The 16,894-nt window shown below is 35.1% G+C and overlaps 1 protein-coding gene across 2 annotated transcripts in view; it reads left to right on the top strand.

Moving 5' to 3' along the window:
* Window positions 1-16,894, top strand: part of ARFGEF1 (ARF guanine nucleotide exchange factor 1) — a 90,748-nt gene that overhangs the window by 46,086 nt on the left and 27,768 nt on the right. For both annotated transcript variants that reach the window (XM_087825419.1, XM_087825420.1), the window contains exons 15-22: window positions 2,674-2,785; window positions 3,130-3,335; window positions 3,606-3,690; window positions 6,401-6,572; window positions 8,859-9,010; window positions 12,340-12,468; window positions 13,480-13,638; window positions 13,883-14,033. In XM_087825419.1, the coding sequence (XP_087681545.1) occupies window positions 2,674-2,785; window positions 3,130-3,335; window positions 3,606-3,690; window positions 6,401-6,572; window positions 8,859-9,010; window positions 12,340-12,468; window positions 13,480-13,638; window positions 13,883-14,033 (1,166 nt within the window). The remainder of the gene's footprint in view (window positions 1-2,673; window positions 2,786-3,129; window positions 3,336-3,605; window positions 3,691-6,400; window positions 6,573-8,858; window positions 9,011-12,339; window positions 12,469-13,479; window positions 13,639-13,882; window positions 14,034-16,894) is intronic.

Below are 16,894 nucleotides of genomic sequence, written 5' to 3'. Positions count from 1 at the left end.
CCTGGAATGAATGATGAATGAAACATCCCTTGCTTATCAGGGGCTCAAGGTTTAGTGTAAGCAGATATTCATACTGAAGTTCTGCTGGTCTCTCAGCAAACACATATATGGTACTTGGGACTGTGTGCCAAGAGCCATGGAGACACTGATCCTTGTGTTCAAGATTACAGTCTAAATCTGGGTTAAGCATTTTTTTAACTGGTACTGTGTAAAGTCCATAATAGAGTGTTGTACAACGTAATCCTCATAAAGTACTTAGGAGTGAGAGGGAGTCCTCACAGGGCTTCAAAGTGGAGATCTCCCTAGCTTCCAGCCCTCCTTTTAGCCACTAGACTTGCTTTCTGCTTCAGACTTCCATGAGAATGCTTTCATGTTGCTGTGCTCAGTACACTCTTTCACAACTGTTCCTTCCATGATATCACTCTATCCTGTCCCTTCTTCAGTTTGGTCATGCCATATCAGTCTTGGTATGGGCTGTTTATCTTCTGTGTACCTCGTAGCATTTCCAGGGTTCTGTCCTCAGCTCTGTTCTTACTTTGTAACTTCTCCTAAGTGATTGTGCTTTTTTCGTGACTTCAGCTACTGTCTGTTTACTTACATCTTACTACTCCCAAGTGTTAACATAAATATCTTCACTGAAGTTTGGACTCACATCTGTAATTGCCTGTTGGACACCTCTACTGGATATTGGATAGCTTACACTCAGCATGTCCATAACCAAATTTATCAGTCTCTATTCTCTCCATAATCACTTCCCCAATACTCCCACCCAAAACAAAAGACAGAAAATCCACTTTTTCTGTATTTATTATTGAGGCTAGTAACCTCAGCATGTTACTAAATTTATAAGCTAGAATCTTGGGAGTTCCCCCTTGGATCTGTCACTAAATCCTATCAGTTCTTCCTAAATATCTCAGCAATTTATTCTCTTCTCTCCATCTCCCAGTTACTCTCTTAAGTCAAACCATTGTCATTGCTTGCATTGACTAATATAATCTATTTGGTTTGCCTTTGTTTGGTCTTATTTTTTCTGTAGCCTTTTCTCACACTTACCCCATCTTTTTGAGTGAAAGTCTTACTTCTGTTTCTATTTCTCCCCTCTTGCTCTGAGAGAGTAAGGTCACAACTTGGATCTGCTGACCTCTCAGCTTCATCACCTACCACTTCATCTCGCCTCGTTGCTCCACCAGTGCAGAGCTATGTATTATATTATGCAGTTTCATGCTTTCATGTATTAGTATTACCTTTTTCATTCTGGGGTTTTTTTTCATACTGATTATAAAAGATATGGTTATTCCTCAAAGCTCAGTTCCACAGTCCCCTTTCCCTGGAAATAAAGCATGACCATCTCTGTAAATTAGTCACTTCCTCTTCTGCACTATCTTCTTACCTTGTGAACACATTATTTATTACATTTTTACTATTGTAATTTTTTAAAAATCATGTTTCTTTAGTATAAGAGCTAGAGATCAGAGATTATGTTCATCTCAGTGAAGAATGTTTGATTTTAATTTGTGTGCATGGCAGTGGTTGAATTAGGACTTGACAGGGACTTGAGTCATTAGGAGGATAGAGCAGGGAAGGATATTTCAGACAGAGTGACGTGGCAGCAGCACAGAGAAAAGAGAACATGAGAGGACTAGTAAGCCGGCAGGGGCAGGGGCAAGGGGCGGGTAGGAGCAGGAGGTAAGATGAAAGCATCCAGTTGGATCCAGATTACAGAAGGCCTTATTTGCCCTGTAAAGGAGTTGTGAAGGAGTTTTGTCTTGCACCTCCTGGCATTGGCATACTACTGAAGGATTTTTAAGCAGAGGAGCAGCAGCGTCAGATTTCTGTTTTAGAAAGATGACTTGCCAGCAGCCTGAAGGATGGATTAGAATGTGAACAAAACAAGAGCTAGGGAGACCATTTAAGAATGCTTGCAATACCCAGGTGGCAGGTGATGAAGTACCAAAGTAATTATTGGTACAATAAAAGCGAAAGTAAATGATTTGGAAAGAAAGAGGTGACATGTAAATTGGATCTTTAAGCATGAAGGAGAGTTCCCCAGTGAGTGGAACAGGTGAAGGGCATGCAGAGGAAATGGGCTGCAAATGCATGGTGTTTAGGGAATGAGACAGGGTATGTGGGAGTAGATCAGAGAGGGGATGAGAAATTAATGAGCTCTGTTGAGAAAGGTTTCATGTGACAGTCTGATTATCAGTTTGGACTTTATTTTGAAAACATTGGGTATCTAGAGGGGTTTTTTAAATAAAGGAAATAATGCTGTCAGATTATAGCTAAAACAGTTACCAGAATTCAAGTTCTGTATTTTAAAAGCAAAAGCTTGCGAAGGAGTTGTGAAGGAGTTGTGAAGGAATTAATAGGTGTGTGTAAAATGAGCCACGATTACTAGAGCATTGAGAATATAAATCTATCCCTACTCAAAGTTCATTTACTACGTGACATTTTCTCACATAGTATGAAATGATCCATATCAATGATAAAGATGCCCTTCCATTTCAAAACAAAAAAACAAAAAACTTTGCATACGATATTTTTATACTTTCATGCATTGATTGTATTAAATAAGTTTCTATTTCCTAAGTGCTAGTAGAAAATTAATTTACTAAGGTCTTTTCAGGGAATACAAATGGTTTTCTATCTCTAATGTCCCTATTTAACATCATCTAGATTTAATAAGAAACCAAAGAGAGGAATACAGTACCTCCAAGAACAAGGGATGCTTGGCTCTACACCTGAAGATATCGCCCAATTCTTACATCAAGAGGAAAGATTAGACTCTGTAAGAGTACCATTTTAGTTCATTCTAACCTTTTCTATAAAGTTTCTTTTTAAGTTAATAATGGTACATATTGTTGCTCCTTTAAAATGCCCTCCTAAGTATATAAGTAAAACTTAAAGAATAACCTTAGATATTCATAATTTTGCTCTTTAATTTTTTAAACTCAAAACAATATCTTTACTTTTTAATAAACACATTTAGTATGTTTAACTTTTAGCTTCATGTTTGAAATAGTTAAGCCTGTAGTGAAAACCTGGTGATCTGATGAGTTTTTCTACTTTTTAAATGGCTATGTGGCAAATGTAACATTTCATTAGGATATCAATTTGTCTTATGTTCTTTAGACTCAAGTGGGTGAGTTCCTGGGAGATAATGATAAATTTAACAAAGAAGTCATGTATGCATATGTGGACCAACATGACTTTTCAGGAAAGGACTTTGTGTCAGCCCTTCGCATGTTTCTGGAAGGATTCCGTCTTCCAGGGGAAGCTCAGAAAATTGATCGATTGATGGAAAAATTTGCTGCAAGATACCTAGAATGCAACCAAGGGTAAGCAAGATTTAAAGTTAAGTACTTATTGGTTGCCAACTATATCCAAGACACTTTGCTAGGGAGCATCAAGAGATTCATAATCCCCTGCCCCCAGGAAACTTAGATTGTCTGTGATCTGGAGGTAATAAGATAGTTTCATTAAAAAATTGTAATATGAGATAGAAAATAAATCCTGAAAAAGTAAAAGTGCTTTGGGGTTTGCAGTGACTAATTTAATAAAACTGTAAAACAGTAGAAGTTTATAACATGATACATTTATTTTTTCAGACAAACCCTTTTTGCTAGTGCAGATACTGCTTATGTTTTGGCTTACTCAATTATCATGTTGACCACAGATCTTCACAGTCCACAGGTATGTTTTCTTCAAGCCAGTTTTATAATAAATAGTACAAATTAGATACCATAAATTCTTTTGAACTTAATAAATAATACTTGAAATTATAATCTTATTTAAGTACCCCAGTTTGGTGATTGGTTTAATTTGGTGTAGTATACATTTACAAATGCAGTTTCTGGTAGTAATTCTAATTAGACGTTTAGATATCTGTATTTGTTTGTCTCAAGATTGACAGCTGTATAAAGCTTAAGATAAATTTTAATCTAAGAATATGATATAGTTCTTCTGCCTATACTTATTGAAACATGAAAAAAACTATATGTTAACTGTGTTGTTGTTATTTTACATTTCAAACTTAAACATTAGAGTGATTAGTGTAGGGATTCTTCCTGTGCCTATCACCCAGCTTCCACAGTTATCAACTTAGGGCCAACTTTGTTCTATTTATATCCCCCTCTCTCCCACAGATCATTTTGAAACAAATCCCATCATATCATTTCATCTGTATTTATTTCATTATGTATCTCTAAAAGAGAAATATTCTATTTAAACATAACCCCAATACCATTACACTAATTAATGATAATTTTAAAATATCAGATATCCAGTAAGTATTCAAATTTTATTTTCCTCATAAAATTTATAATTCCTGTTTACATGTTAAGGAATATAACTTGATTTCTGATATCCACTAGCAAAACACTTATTTTAAACATTTTAGGTATTTTATGCTTTGTTTCCAAAAACATGCTTTGGTATTCTTGTGGAAAATTACCTTTATAAATTAACCTATTTGCAAGAATTTCTTTGTACTTCTTAGGGATAAGGCAGCACATGATCTTTATTATTTTTAGGATGTGAAATAAACTTTATACTTATTACTAATCTTAGGTGTATTGGAAAAATTAAAACCAATTTAGTTTGAGATTAAACTTGTCAATATAGAGATTTTTGTGTGTGTGTATTTTGAGATGTTTAAAGCAGGGTTAATATGGAAAGTATATACAAAATGTATGATGGGAGGATTACATACAAAGTTGTTTCTAGTTTTAAACACCAGAATTCAGCAACTATGCATTTACCAGGGGTTACTTGATTTTATATAGACCTTTTTTTAATAAAAAATCATTTAAGACTTCGCTCATTTAAAATTTCCCTTTGTCATATTACTGACAGTGTAGTAAAAGCAGTTCACTTTCAGGGTTTTCATTGTTTAGCATAATACTTTTTCCATAGGTTTATAAGAAGTCTACATTTAAAGACTTACTTGGGCATCTGCTTTTTACCTATCACCATTTATACCCTCTTCCACCTCCACCCCTCTCCTCCTGCCTTCACCACGCTATTGTCCATGTCCATGAGTTCTCTCTCTCTTTTTTTTTTTTTTTTTTTTTACTCAATCCCTCCACCACCACCCTAAAACCCCACAACCACCACCACCAGAGCTGTCTGCCTGCTCTCTATCTATGAGTGTATCTCTTTGTATCAGAGTTTTCTGTCTGGTTTGCAGTTTAAACCAAAAGTAAGATTATGTTTTACACAACCTCCCTTTGTTTTTAGAATGTTGTATTTTTAAATAATTTGGTTCTATAAATGAATTATCAATGAAATATGCATCTTTATCATATCTTCCTATACATATGTGCATTCTCATGTAAGTTATTTTGAAGAAGTATTAACCCTTTGCGGTCGTATTAAATTTGGACATGGGTGTCGTACTGGTTGGAATTAATTTCCATTGAAAGAGCAGTGATACATAACATGCAAGATTATGAAGGACAAGGAAGAGAAATTATGAACTGATACATGAATGAATAGAGTTAAGATTCGTACGGTTCCTTGCTGTGGTGGCTGAGAGCAGACATACGACCGGAACGGTAAAAAAGCTTTGGTGGCTGAGAGCAGACAAACGACCGCAAAGGGTTAAAACTTCCTTTAATGTCCTTTCATAGTATCAGATTGTTAAAAGTTTCTGAACACATATCAGTTAGGAAGCGTTATCTTGAGAACAGTGTCATGTCTTGGTTGCACTAGTTTCTGTCTGTAGAGCATGTGCTTGGAGTCTGGTCTGGCACTGGTAGCTTATTGTCACATGGCTCCTGTCAGACTGCTGGCTGGCATCATGTGCTGATATGCAGCCTGTAGCTGTAAAACTTATGGGTTCCTATGGACCTAAGTGGCCAGTTAGAAAATTGAACTCATAATTACGGTCCCATATGATACATTGCTTCAGGACCATATGAACTGTAACAAATGACATCATTTTAAAGAACACTTTAAAAGAGCCCCTGAAAATGAATTCTTCTCATTCTTAGTTGTTTTCAGAGTTAAAATATAGGTGAATTTTAACAAGTCATTTATGTTTCTTTTTCACCTAGAATATTTAAACTATCTTTTATATATAGTGTGAGTCAGTGATTTTTTTAAAAACATGTTGAGGTATATTTAGAACACTTTTTTTGTCTTATGCTTCATCATTAGTAACAACTGGCTTTGATTCATGTGTATATTAGAGCAAGTTGAATTAGTATATGCCAGGATGGGGGTTTTCTACATTGCTGTCATTTTTATGAATTTTTTGTTTTAATGTATATTTTGTTGAGTATTTTTTACTTCTTGTCCTCAGAGTATTTATAAATTCTCTTATGTGAGTATTTAAATTCTTAAAATGTGAGTAAAATTTTTATGTTAATTTTTTGGAATTGTAACGGCTTTTCATTTCTAGGTTAAAAATAAAATGACAAAGGAACAGTACATTAAGATGAATAGAGGTATCAATGACAGTAAAGACCTTCCTGAAGAGTACCTGTCAGCCATCTACAATGAAATAGCTGGAAAAAAGATATCTTTGAAAGAAACGAAAGAACTGACAATCCCTACAAAATCAAGTAAACAAAGTAGGTATCCAAATCAATCGAACCCTGATTGTTCAGGAGGAAAAATATGGGTTCTTAGAAGAGTTTTTCACTTGGGTTACAGTATTATTTATTCTAGTGATAACTATTATATACTATAGCGTTTGCTGATATGATTGTGATTTTTCTCACATGCTGAAGAAAGGTAGCTCTAACCAATGACTAATCGAAAATGCTACATAATATGCATGGATAAGGGCCTCTTTAACATACACTTGCTCATTTAGCAGTTAATCTCAGCACAGATTTGGAGGTCAGGGAGATTGGGCAAAAAGCCCAATAGACTTCAGCTCTGTCTGTTTTGCCTGATCATCTACAAGCAACATGTTTATATCTTGTCATAAATCATTATAGATACATGGAAGCTTTGGAAGTAGGGGTGAGTCAAGGAGATGGGGGAAGGTGAGGATTGTGGGGTAGCTTGTGGAATTGGAAATCACTTCTTCAGATACCCCACAAATTGTATCACTGTAGAGTTCCTAGATTTAACCAGCATTAGGAGCCAGCTGTGGGCCTTGCTCCGTTCTAGACTTTATGTAGACAATGATGATTGAATTAGAGCTAAAATCTGACTACAGGAATGAGGCAAGGGTCATGGCTTAAGAATATAACAGTAATATGGAAAGAGGACCCATTCCTTTCTGAGCACTTTCACTTAGAAATGAACTCTCAGGCTTTACTTAACAGCCAGTAGCAAAATTCTGTTGACTGGAGAGAAGCAAAAAGGCCTATGTGATGTGTATATTTGTAGAAGCTGATGAAAAATTATAAGACAAGAGTTGGGGGCTAGGGAGATAATATTAAAAGGAAGAGTGGAGCATAACTGACCTTATCTTTTGGAGTCATATAGGGAATGATCCTAAAGAATTTTAGTAAGTTTTTCCTCATTTTATGAATGAGGAAACGGAAGGGCAGAGGTTAAGAATCTTAGAATTATAGCATTTATGAGCTGAGTGTAATGTAAAAATTTTTGGTTAAAATGTCTACACCTAAAACCCAAACACTGGCAAAGCCAGATGTTGTACTAGGCATCCTTGACTCTTATTGCAGTCCAGTACAAAACAGCAGTTTACTTGGGCGTGTTAGTTTCAGTTCTTCTGCTTGTAACACTGAGTATATTGATCAAGAGTTCATTTTTACACTTGAGTTGAGGCCACCTCTGATTCCGTTTTCCTCCTTATACCTGTATTATAACATCTTCATATCCCTTTTTCTCTGGCCTATTTTGTATTGGTAGCAAATCAGAGAAGCTGGATATGGGAGGGAGATGGTGGTGGTCTGAAATACTAAAATCATCCTGGAGTGTCAGAGCCCCTGTTTCCTTGTTAACTCAGGAGATGCCATTCAAAGAAGCCATTTTTTCTCACATCTCTTTTCCTATCCCATGTTTGCGTTGTTTCCCTAATACTTTATTGTGATAGATTTGTACCTGCTTTCTTCCCTCTTCATAGGTTTTCCACTTATCCCTGACTCCTAGTGCAGAATTTTTGTACTTTTAATTATTGAGGTGAAATTCACATAATATAAAATTAACCATTTTCCCCTGGCTGGTGTAGCTCAGTTGTTTGGAGTGTCACTACCTACACCAAAAGGTGGCAGGTTCAATTCCCAGCCAGGGCTCATAACCAGGTTGTGGATTCAGCCCCCCAGTTGGGGGCATGTGTGGGAGGCAGCTGATCGATGTTACTCTCTCACATCGATATTTTCTCTCTCTTTTCTCCTCCCTCCCTACCTCCCTCTTTTTTAATTTTTAAAAAATTAACCATTTTGAAGTGAACAATTCAGTGGCATTTGGTACATTCACAGTGTTGTGCAGCCACCACTTCTGTCTAGTTCCAAAACATTTTCATCACTCCACAATAAAACCCTGTTTCCAGCAAGCAGTTACTCCAGGTTCCCTCCCACCCTACAACCCCTGGCTGCACCAGTCTGTTTTCTGTTCCTATGGCTTTACCTGCTCTGGATATTTCGTATACATTGAATCATATATTATGTGACTGTTTGTGTCTGACTTCTTAGGACTATTTTTTTTTAATTTATTTTTATTGTTGAAAGCATTACAGATATCCTCCTTTTCCTCCGCATTGATCCCCTCCACCCGGCATCCGCCCCCACCCCTCTCCGAAGGCCTTCTCACACTATTGTCTGTGTCCGTGGGTTACTTTAATTAGGGTTACTTGGTGGTGGTTATTATTTTATAGTAAAACATCAAAATAGCATTTTTAAATGCTTCCCATTTTAAATGCTAATGGTGTTTTGTTGTTTCAGATGTAGCCAGTGAAAAACAAAGAAGACTTCTGTATAACTTAGAAATGGAACAGATGGCGAAGACTGCTAAAGCACTCATGGAAGCCGTGAGCCACGTTCAGGCACCTTTTACAAGTGCAACACATTTGGAGCATGTGAGACCCATGTTTAAGGTAAGAAAGAGTTACTAGTAACTTTTGGTGGCAGTATACATGTACATGTAATTTTGTTCAGCATACTTTTCAGTTAAGGAAATATAGTGACATAGCCCATTAATGTAGACCTGGAAGCAAAAGCCATGTTAATGAGGGCATGGCAAACATAAAATTTTTTCTTAAAGAGGACAAATGTATTCGCTATTAGCAATTAACAGCTGTGTGATCTTAAGAATAGAAAGAGTTGAGAGAGTGATCATTAATCCTTCACCTGGTTTTCTCTAAATGAGTTTTATTTAAACCTTTGGAGTTACCTAAATTTCGAAGGGTCTTCACTGAGTTGCTTGCTTTCTTTTCAGTGCTCCTGGCCCAGGAACTAATGGGAGGGTTCCGGGTACGCTTCGAGCCCAGAAAGTAGAGGAAGGAATAGAAGGGAGTGTTACTTATTTCTATAGGTTGAGCTACTAAGAATGATACTGGTTCTTTAAAATTTGATTTCTCATTCCTTCTGCATTTCCTGTCCTTTCTCCAAATTCTAGAACGAATAAGCAGTGCGTCACAAGGCTTGTAGGGAAGCGGAGGGGAGTTACTTAAGTTTGAAAAGGGAAAATGGATCAGGGTCATTCCAATGTGTGAGGCAATGTGGTCAAAATGGCCTGTGGGTGGCTAACGAACATAATACAAGTTCCAGTGCAGACATTTAGGATGGGTGTTGAAAGTGACTATAAGATTTCTGTGCTTCCTTTTAGCTATAAAATTTTGTAATTACTTTTGTCCCTCTTTTAAGGTCTGTGTGAGAATTGATATTTCTAAAAGTCGATGAAGAATTATAGGATGAGAGGGGGGCTAGGGAGGTAATGCTAGAAGAAATAGTGGAGTATAACTGGCCTTATCTTTTGGAATAATACAGTAAATGATGTTGAAATATAAGAAACACTTTTCCTTTATCATAAATTTTATAAAGCAGATTTTTGTTTTGTTTTGAATAATATACCCTTATTTTGTTTTTCTTTTTAAATGTTTTTGAAAAGGGAGAGGCAAAAAACAAAATACGGATCCAACCGTAATTTGGCCGCTCAGAAAAAACTTGTGTTAATAATATGTTTATATACTACTTTCTTATCTTAATTAAACAGTTGTGATCATACTATGTGTAGAATTTTTTTATCTTGTTGTTTCTCACATAAGTATTTCCCCATATCATTAAAAATCCATCAGTAGATTTTATGATCTGGACTAGTTACAGTTTATTTAAACATCCTCTAAGCACTGCCATTATCCTCTTCAGACACACTAATTTCTCTCTATTATTGTAGTGTCCTCCTAAGGGTGTCCTTATGTGCTCCTCTTATCCATTTACAGAGGCCAGAGTGATCTTTTTTAAAGAAAAAAAGCAATGTCACCTTCTTCTTTAAGGCCTTCACTGACTTTGCATGACACTGTGATAAAACTAACACATCTAGAAGATCTGTAGAACACCTGCCCTTCCAAACTCATTGCTAGAATTCTTCTGTCTCTTACTGTGCTACAGTCACACTGGCATTCTTTAGGTTTCTAGAATGTCCTAAATTATTTTCTCTTCAGAACTTTCTTACAAACTGTGTCCTATGTCTAGAATGCTCTTTCTTGTTTGCCTGAGTAGTTTCTACTTTAAATGTTACCTTCTCAGAGAATTCTGCCCTTACCCCTCTAATCCAAATTAGTTCCCTTTTCATAACATGCTATTCTTTTCCTTCATTGTATTAATAACCATTTGTATGTATACATTTATTTTAATATGTATTAAAATATATGTCTAGTATATCTCTTTAGTCCACTTTAAGCTCCATGAGGCAAGGGACTGTTTCTGTTCTGTTCACTTTTCCCATTATCTAGCACAATTGCTGGCTTGTAGCATGTGTTCAGTAATAAGCATTGACTGGATAAAAGAATAAATGAGAGATTCCTAGAATGTGTTATACTATAAATGGATATACACATTACTAGGAATCTTTCTACATATTGCCAAATTGTATTCTGTAAAGGTTTGTATGGTTATGAATGGGCAATTTAATTTCACTGTTCCTGGATATTATTCAGTGTGATTTGATTAGAGAAATCATTGTAATTTCTAACAGAGTAAAACATTTTTTCACTTGCTTATGGACCATATACTTCTCATATAAAATGTTATACAGCATTTCAAATAGATGTGTTGTTTCTTTACTTATAATAGAGTGTGTCATTTATTACTTTCATGTAGTATTTTGCATTTCAGAAGTTCTGCAGTTCATGTGCTGCCCACAGCATCTCTCTGCAGTGGTAGTCCAGGTATTAAAAGAGGAAGAAATGTGAGGTTCAGAGAGATTAAATAAGTGGCAAAGCTAAAACTAGAAGTTAGGTGGTTTATGCTCCTTTGTTAGGGATTATACACTTCTAAACTTTCTGGTGTTACAAGCAAAGTTTCGGGTTTTCATTCATAATGCTAAAAACTTTTTAGACCTTTTAAACATTTTAGTTGTCATTTGTATAGCACACTCACTTAAACATTTTTTCATCTTTATGGTTATATAGCTTATAGTTTTGCTTCATGATGACTTATTTAAAAGCAAATACTATCACATCAGACATGTCAAAGTCATACATGCACACACTAATATACACACATATGTTTTGATATTACGCTTTTTAGTAGTCAAAAGGTAGCTCTTTCTTTGTTGGTTTTCCATTAAAATTTCTCTAGGTATTCAATTTTTATGTAAAATTTAGTGTTTGTTGGCTTACATTGTCTGTAATGATGAAATATTTTATTGAACTATATTTTTAAAGTATTGTCCAGAGATATCACTGATGTCTCAATGTAAAATATTTGACTGCAAAAAAAAAACCTAAATGATGTCTAGGGGTCAGGTTTAAAATAAAGAATGTAACATAATTGCTGCAAGTAGAAAATGCTAAAGGATTTTCTTGGAAATAAAAAACCCCATGATATTATAGGGGACAAAGCTTTGCAGAGAGAGATGAGTTTTTGTCAGGAGTAAAAGTGATATCACTTATGAATATTGACTATCCCATTTTTTATTGATGTGAATAATTTATAAATGCTGTACTTAAAATATGCCTAGGGCCTTCTACTGAATTTATAATCTTTTCTTTCATTTATTTAAGCCCAGGCAGCATTATATAGTTTTTTTTCTTTGTCTAAGAAAGCTTTCCAAATAGCTTTGCTGAGAAATTTATTGGGGTTTTTTTAGAACTTCCTCAAATCATTTATTGCCTGAAAGCTTTGAGAAATATAGTGTAGTATTATCATAATTTTTAAATCGTACTTGATGCCCATAATATATTTTCAATTTTAATTTTCCTAGTTGGCTTGGACACCTTTTCTGGCTGCATTCAGTGTGGGTCTGCAAGACTGTGATGATACTGAAGTAGCCTCCCTTTGCCTGGAAGGTATAAGATGTGCAATCAGAATTGCATGCATTTTCAGCATTCAGGTAACAAAGAATTTTGCCTTTGTAGCCAATCTGGAAAATGTAAATTACTTATGCCATTACTATAGTTTAAACTAATTTTTTTTTATGTATGACTTATGAGAAACTAACTTCAAGTTTATGATGCAATTTAAATGAATCTTAATATTTAAGTATCTGAAAAGCTATGACAGATGGGATAGTTCTATACTGATGTGTCTAAAATTCATCATAATAACTTTGGTTTGCAATTTCCCCCCAAGACTTTGAATTCCTATATGTTAATTTTAATATTTATTTAAATATGTTTGCATGTTTATACTTATTGAATCACATGTATTTTCATATTTTATATACAGGGTGGGACAAAAGTAGGTTTCTAGTTGTGAGCACATAAAACAGTTTTTACTCTTGTATTATTATTTATGAATTATTGTAGTATTTTCTATACAAACAACTGTAAGCCTACTTTTTCCCCACCATATATATATATATGTATTATATATATATAAGATCACTTAACCCTAAGAACAAGTTTAAGAGAACCAGGTATGTAGTACATAATTTTCATGAAGATGATCCCTTCTAGTAACTTATATGCTCTGTCTGATAATAGATTTAGCCAAAGCTTGCTGTCTATTTTTAAAACCCATTTTATATTTGATTATGAATGTTCGGGTTTAAAAAGCACAGTCTAATTGAGTGAAAACAGGCAAATTTATAAATCAGGTTTCTGCTAATTCACTCAGTCTCAAAACAAGTATTCAATGAATACTTTTTATTATATGAGTTTATTTGTTAATAAAATCTCATTTTGATTTGACATCTTTATCACCTTTGTATTTTAGAAATTCATTATTTTCTGTTTCATTTATCTTAAAAAAAAAAGCAAAACTATAGCTTGAGGTATTGTATGTAAGTCATGACTTGTCAGTTAAAAACTTACTAAACAAGTAAACAATTTGTCGTTGGGGAATTAGGGATCAGTCTGTTGTGTTTACAACTATGTCAAGTATACGTTTCTCTTTTTTATAGCTGGAAAGAGATGCATATGTCCAGGCGCTAGCAAGATTTACCTTACTTACAGTGAGTTCTGGTATTACTGAAATGAAACAGAAGAACATTGACACAATAAAAACACTTATCACAGTGGCTCATACAGATGGAAATTATTTAGGAAATTCATGGCATGAGGTATAAGCACTTTCTTTTCAACTTTGCAATTTGGTTTATAAAATGACTTAATTTTAAATATTTTATCACTGACAAGCTTAAGTGTTTGGGGAGAAAATTAATTTAGTACATTCAGGATAATCGTATTTAGTTTTTTATTATGATTTATAATGTAGCCTAAGTTTAAATCCTGGCCACGTACATTTAAGTATTTTTGCAAACATTTTTAACATGAATTAATTTTTTCTCCTTTTTTAAAATTAAGATTCTGAAGTGCATCAGTCAGTTGGAGCTTGCACAACTTATAGGAACTGGAGTGAAACCTCGATACATTTCTGGAACAGTGCGAGGCAGAGAAGGATCTCTTACTGGAACAAAAGATCAGGCTCCTGATGAATTTGTGGGTCTGGGGCTGGGTGAGCATTTTTAAAATTATTTTTATGAAGTATCAAAAATTGTTTAATGTACTCAATATAAGTAACTATTATAGGAATGAAATATAATTGGAAGGGATATGATAAAATGCCCTTTGGCTAATGTTATGAGGAAAAACAAGATGACTGTGTAGAGAACTAAGTCTTTTTTGCCTGGAATAGTTTGCAACATTAAATGAGACTTAGTCTTAATCTTATAGTTGGGGGTAGAAGAAAGTTACAGTTTAAAATTATCTGCTTTTAAGACTCAGCAGGCAACTTAAATTAGTGAAGGCTTGCGTAAGATGACAATAGTTGGGACAAGTGGAGAACGCATTCACATTCAGATTTTTTAAAGGTACTGTGCATACCTAACTAAATTCTTCACCATGGAAACCTTCCCATGGTTCCCTATGTGCTCAATCTGGCCAGGACCTTCCAGATTTAACCCAGTAGAACCAAGGAAAATATTAGCGAAAGTGGATACAAAAGAACCAAAGACAATACATTTTTAGTCATAAATGGAAAAAGTTCCATCAGGGAAGAGGCAAAGTTTAGACTGTCTTTGACTTTGAATAGTATACTTTTGGGTTTGAATTCTGTATCTTTCTTATTGTGTGCAAGTAACTAATTCTCTGAGCTTTGGTTTCCTCTTTTGCAAACTAATGGTATTATGTACTTACAGAGTTGTTAGGATTAAATAAAAGATATATATGGATTAAGTTTGGTGGCTAATATATTAATGGTTTCTAGATTATTCTCTGTCATCTTCTCCACCTCACTTTAAGAAACCAAGAGACATGACTTAGAGAGCAAGAAGGAGTACACCTGAGATGTAGGAGTATTTACCTTTTAAGGCTTTGTACTGTAACATTATTTTTCTGGAAATTTTCTGTCTTTTTATCTTTTAGTGATTTCTCTGTTGTTGCTTGCAGTAAAAATTCTTAGGAAATCCAAAAGAATTTCAAGCTTGAAAAACGATCCATAGGGAAAGAAGTAAAGACCAGGACCATGTTGTGGCCTCAAGTTGGACTGGGGACAGTTAGTTCCTAGTGGTTATCCAACTGTGTCAGCCAGCAGTGCAGTCTGTACCTCAGTTGTATCTTAGATGCTGTGGTTCTGGGAGATGCAGGTGTAGACCTAATAACTTGGTGACCCAGCAGCAGGATTTAGAACTGCCTGAGCACCTGCATGGTGACTTATATAACCTGGAAGTCTGACTCGGAACATTAGAACTATAATTACTCCAGAAGATAGCACGAGATACAGATGAAAAATGTTTACAGGCAAGTGAAATGAATGTGCAATGATTGATTCAATAGCTTTTGAAAGGCTTCCCCTTTTTTTTTCTTTTTTTTTTTTTTTTAAAGACCTACGGAGTGTGGGAAGGCCAAAGCAATGACAGGTACAAATTGCCAGGGCTCAGCTTTGCCAAACCAACAGAAGTAGATTAAAACACCACTGAAGTATTTTATCTCCTAAAAGTTTAGTCAAACGAGAAATAATGATACATTTACTAGTATATTTGAAAGTGAATTAAAATTAATTTGACCACTGTGCTGTTATGCCACTTAAGTTGCAAGGATATGAAGTGATCTGCCTTCTCCTTTGGAGAAGGCATTTACAGAAAAATTTACACATTTTGGATCTCGAAATAAAATTAAAATGTCAGGCTTCCAAGCCATTCAAGTGGCCAGCCATACTCCTCCACCTCTCCTCCATGCTTTATCTAGGCTTTCTCTTATGTCATCTACCTTTCTTTTTGGCCTCCCCCATTCTCCTCTCACTCCTGATTGATCAGGTCTCACATTTTTTAGCCTGTGTCCAAGAGGGAGCCAGTCTGTTGACTTGGCCCCTGTTGGGCAGAGCCCTCCCTTTAGGCCGTCTCATTGGTTAACCCAACATAGCAGATGTTCACCCGTGTACATTACCCCTGTCACCTACTCAGACAGCAGCTGCTTTCTTCAGCAGGATGCTGTAGTCAGAATCAAGACTAGAAGAGGGTATGGAACAGACAGTCAAGTTGGTTTAGTCTGTATATACATATATATACCTATATACATATAAAAAATATGGATACATATATATGTGTTTTTAAAATAAATATCCTTTCTTATTAAAAGCATTTAATAATGCACCAAGTATTAATTTATGTACCAAATAAATTATGTACCAGTATAAATTATGCACAGTTAATTTATTAATGTACCAAGTATTCTGTGTAACCAAGTTGATAGGGCTGGGTTTATATTTATATTGACCAGACTCATCCGCTTGCACACTTCCAGTACTTTATATGTGCTGCTCCTTCTACCTCAGTTGCTTTTCCTTCTGCCTCCTTTTCCACATGATCTTCCTTCTGGGTCCAACTTAGAGGAATATTTCTTCATATTTGAAACCTCTCCACCAGCCAACACCCTCACTCTCCTTTATCCTACCAAATTTATTTAGCAAAACTTGTATTATATGTAATTAGTTCATTTCAGCCATGAAGTAATCATTACATTGTATTAAAGTTGGTTGTAAGTTGTTTCTCTCGTGGTAAATTATTAACTCTGTGAGGAAAGGACATCTCTTCACATTGTTCAGTTGCTGAAACAGAATTTGCGCACCCAGCTGGTTTAAATAACGTCATCTATTATGTTTGCATTCGTAAAGGCATTGAGTGTCTGGTCAGTCGAGTCAACCAGTATTTGTTAAGCATCTGCTTTGGACTTAATATCGAGTAAAGTGTAGGGGAATACCAAAAAAAAGTAGATGACTTGGTTCCTAACCTTAGGGGACTTTTTATCTGGCTGAAAAGGCAATGTTAACACACCTAAAGTAATTTACATGAAACTGTGTGAAAGAAATTCTGATTTCAG

This window comes from Miniopterus natalensis, chromosome 16 (assembly GCF_054644295.1).
Source record: "Miniopterus natalensis isolate mMinNat1 chromosome 16, mMinNat1.hap1, whole genome shotgun sequence".
NCBI lineage: Eukaryota > Metazoa > Chordata > Mammalia > Chiroptera > Miniopteridae > Miniopterus > Miniopterus natalensis.
Note: the sequence above shows the minus strand (reverse complement) of the source record. Positions and strands in the feature narration are given on the sequence as shown.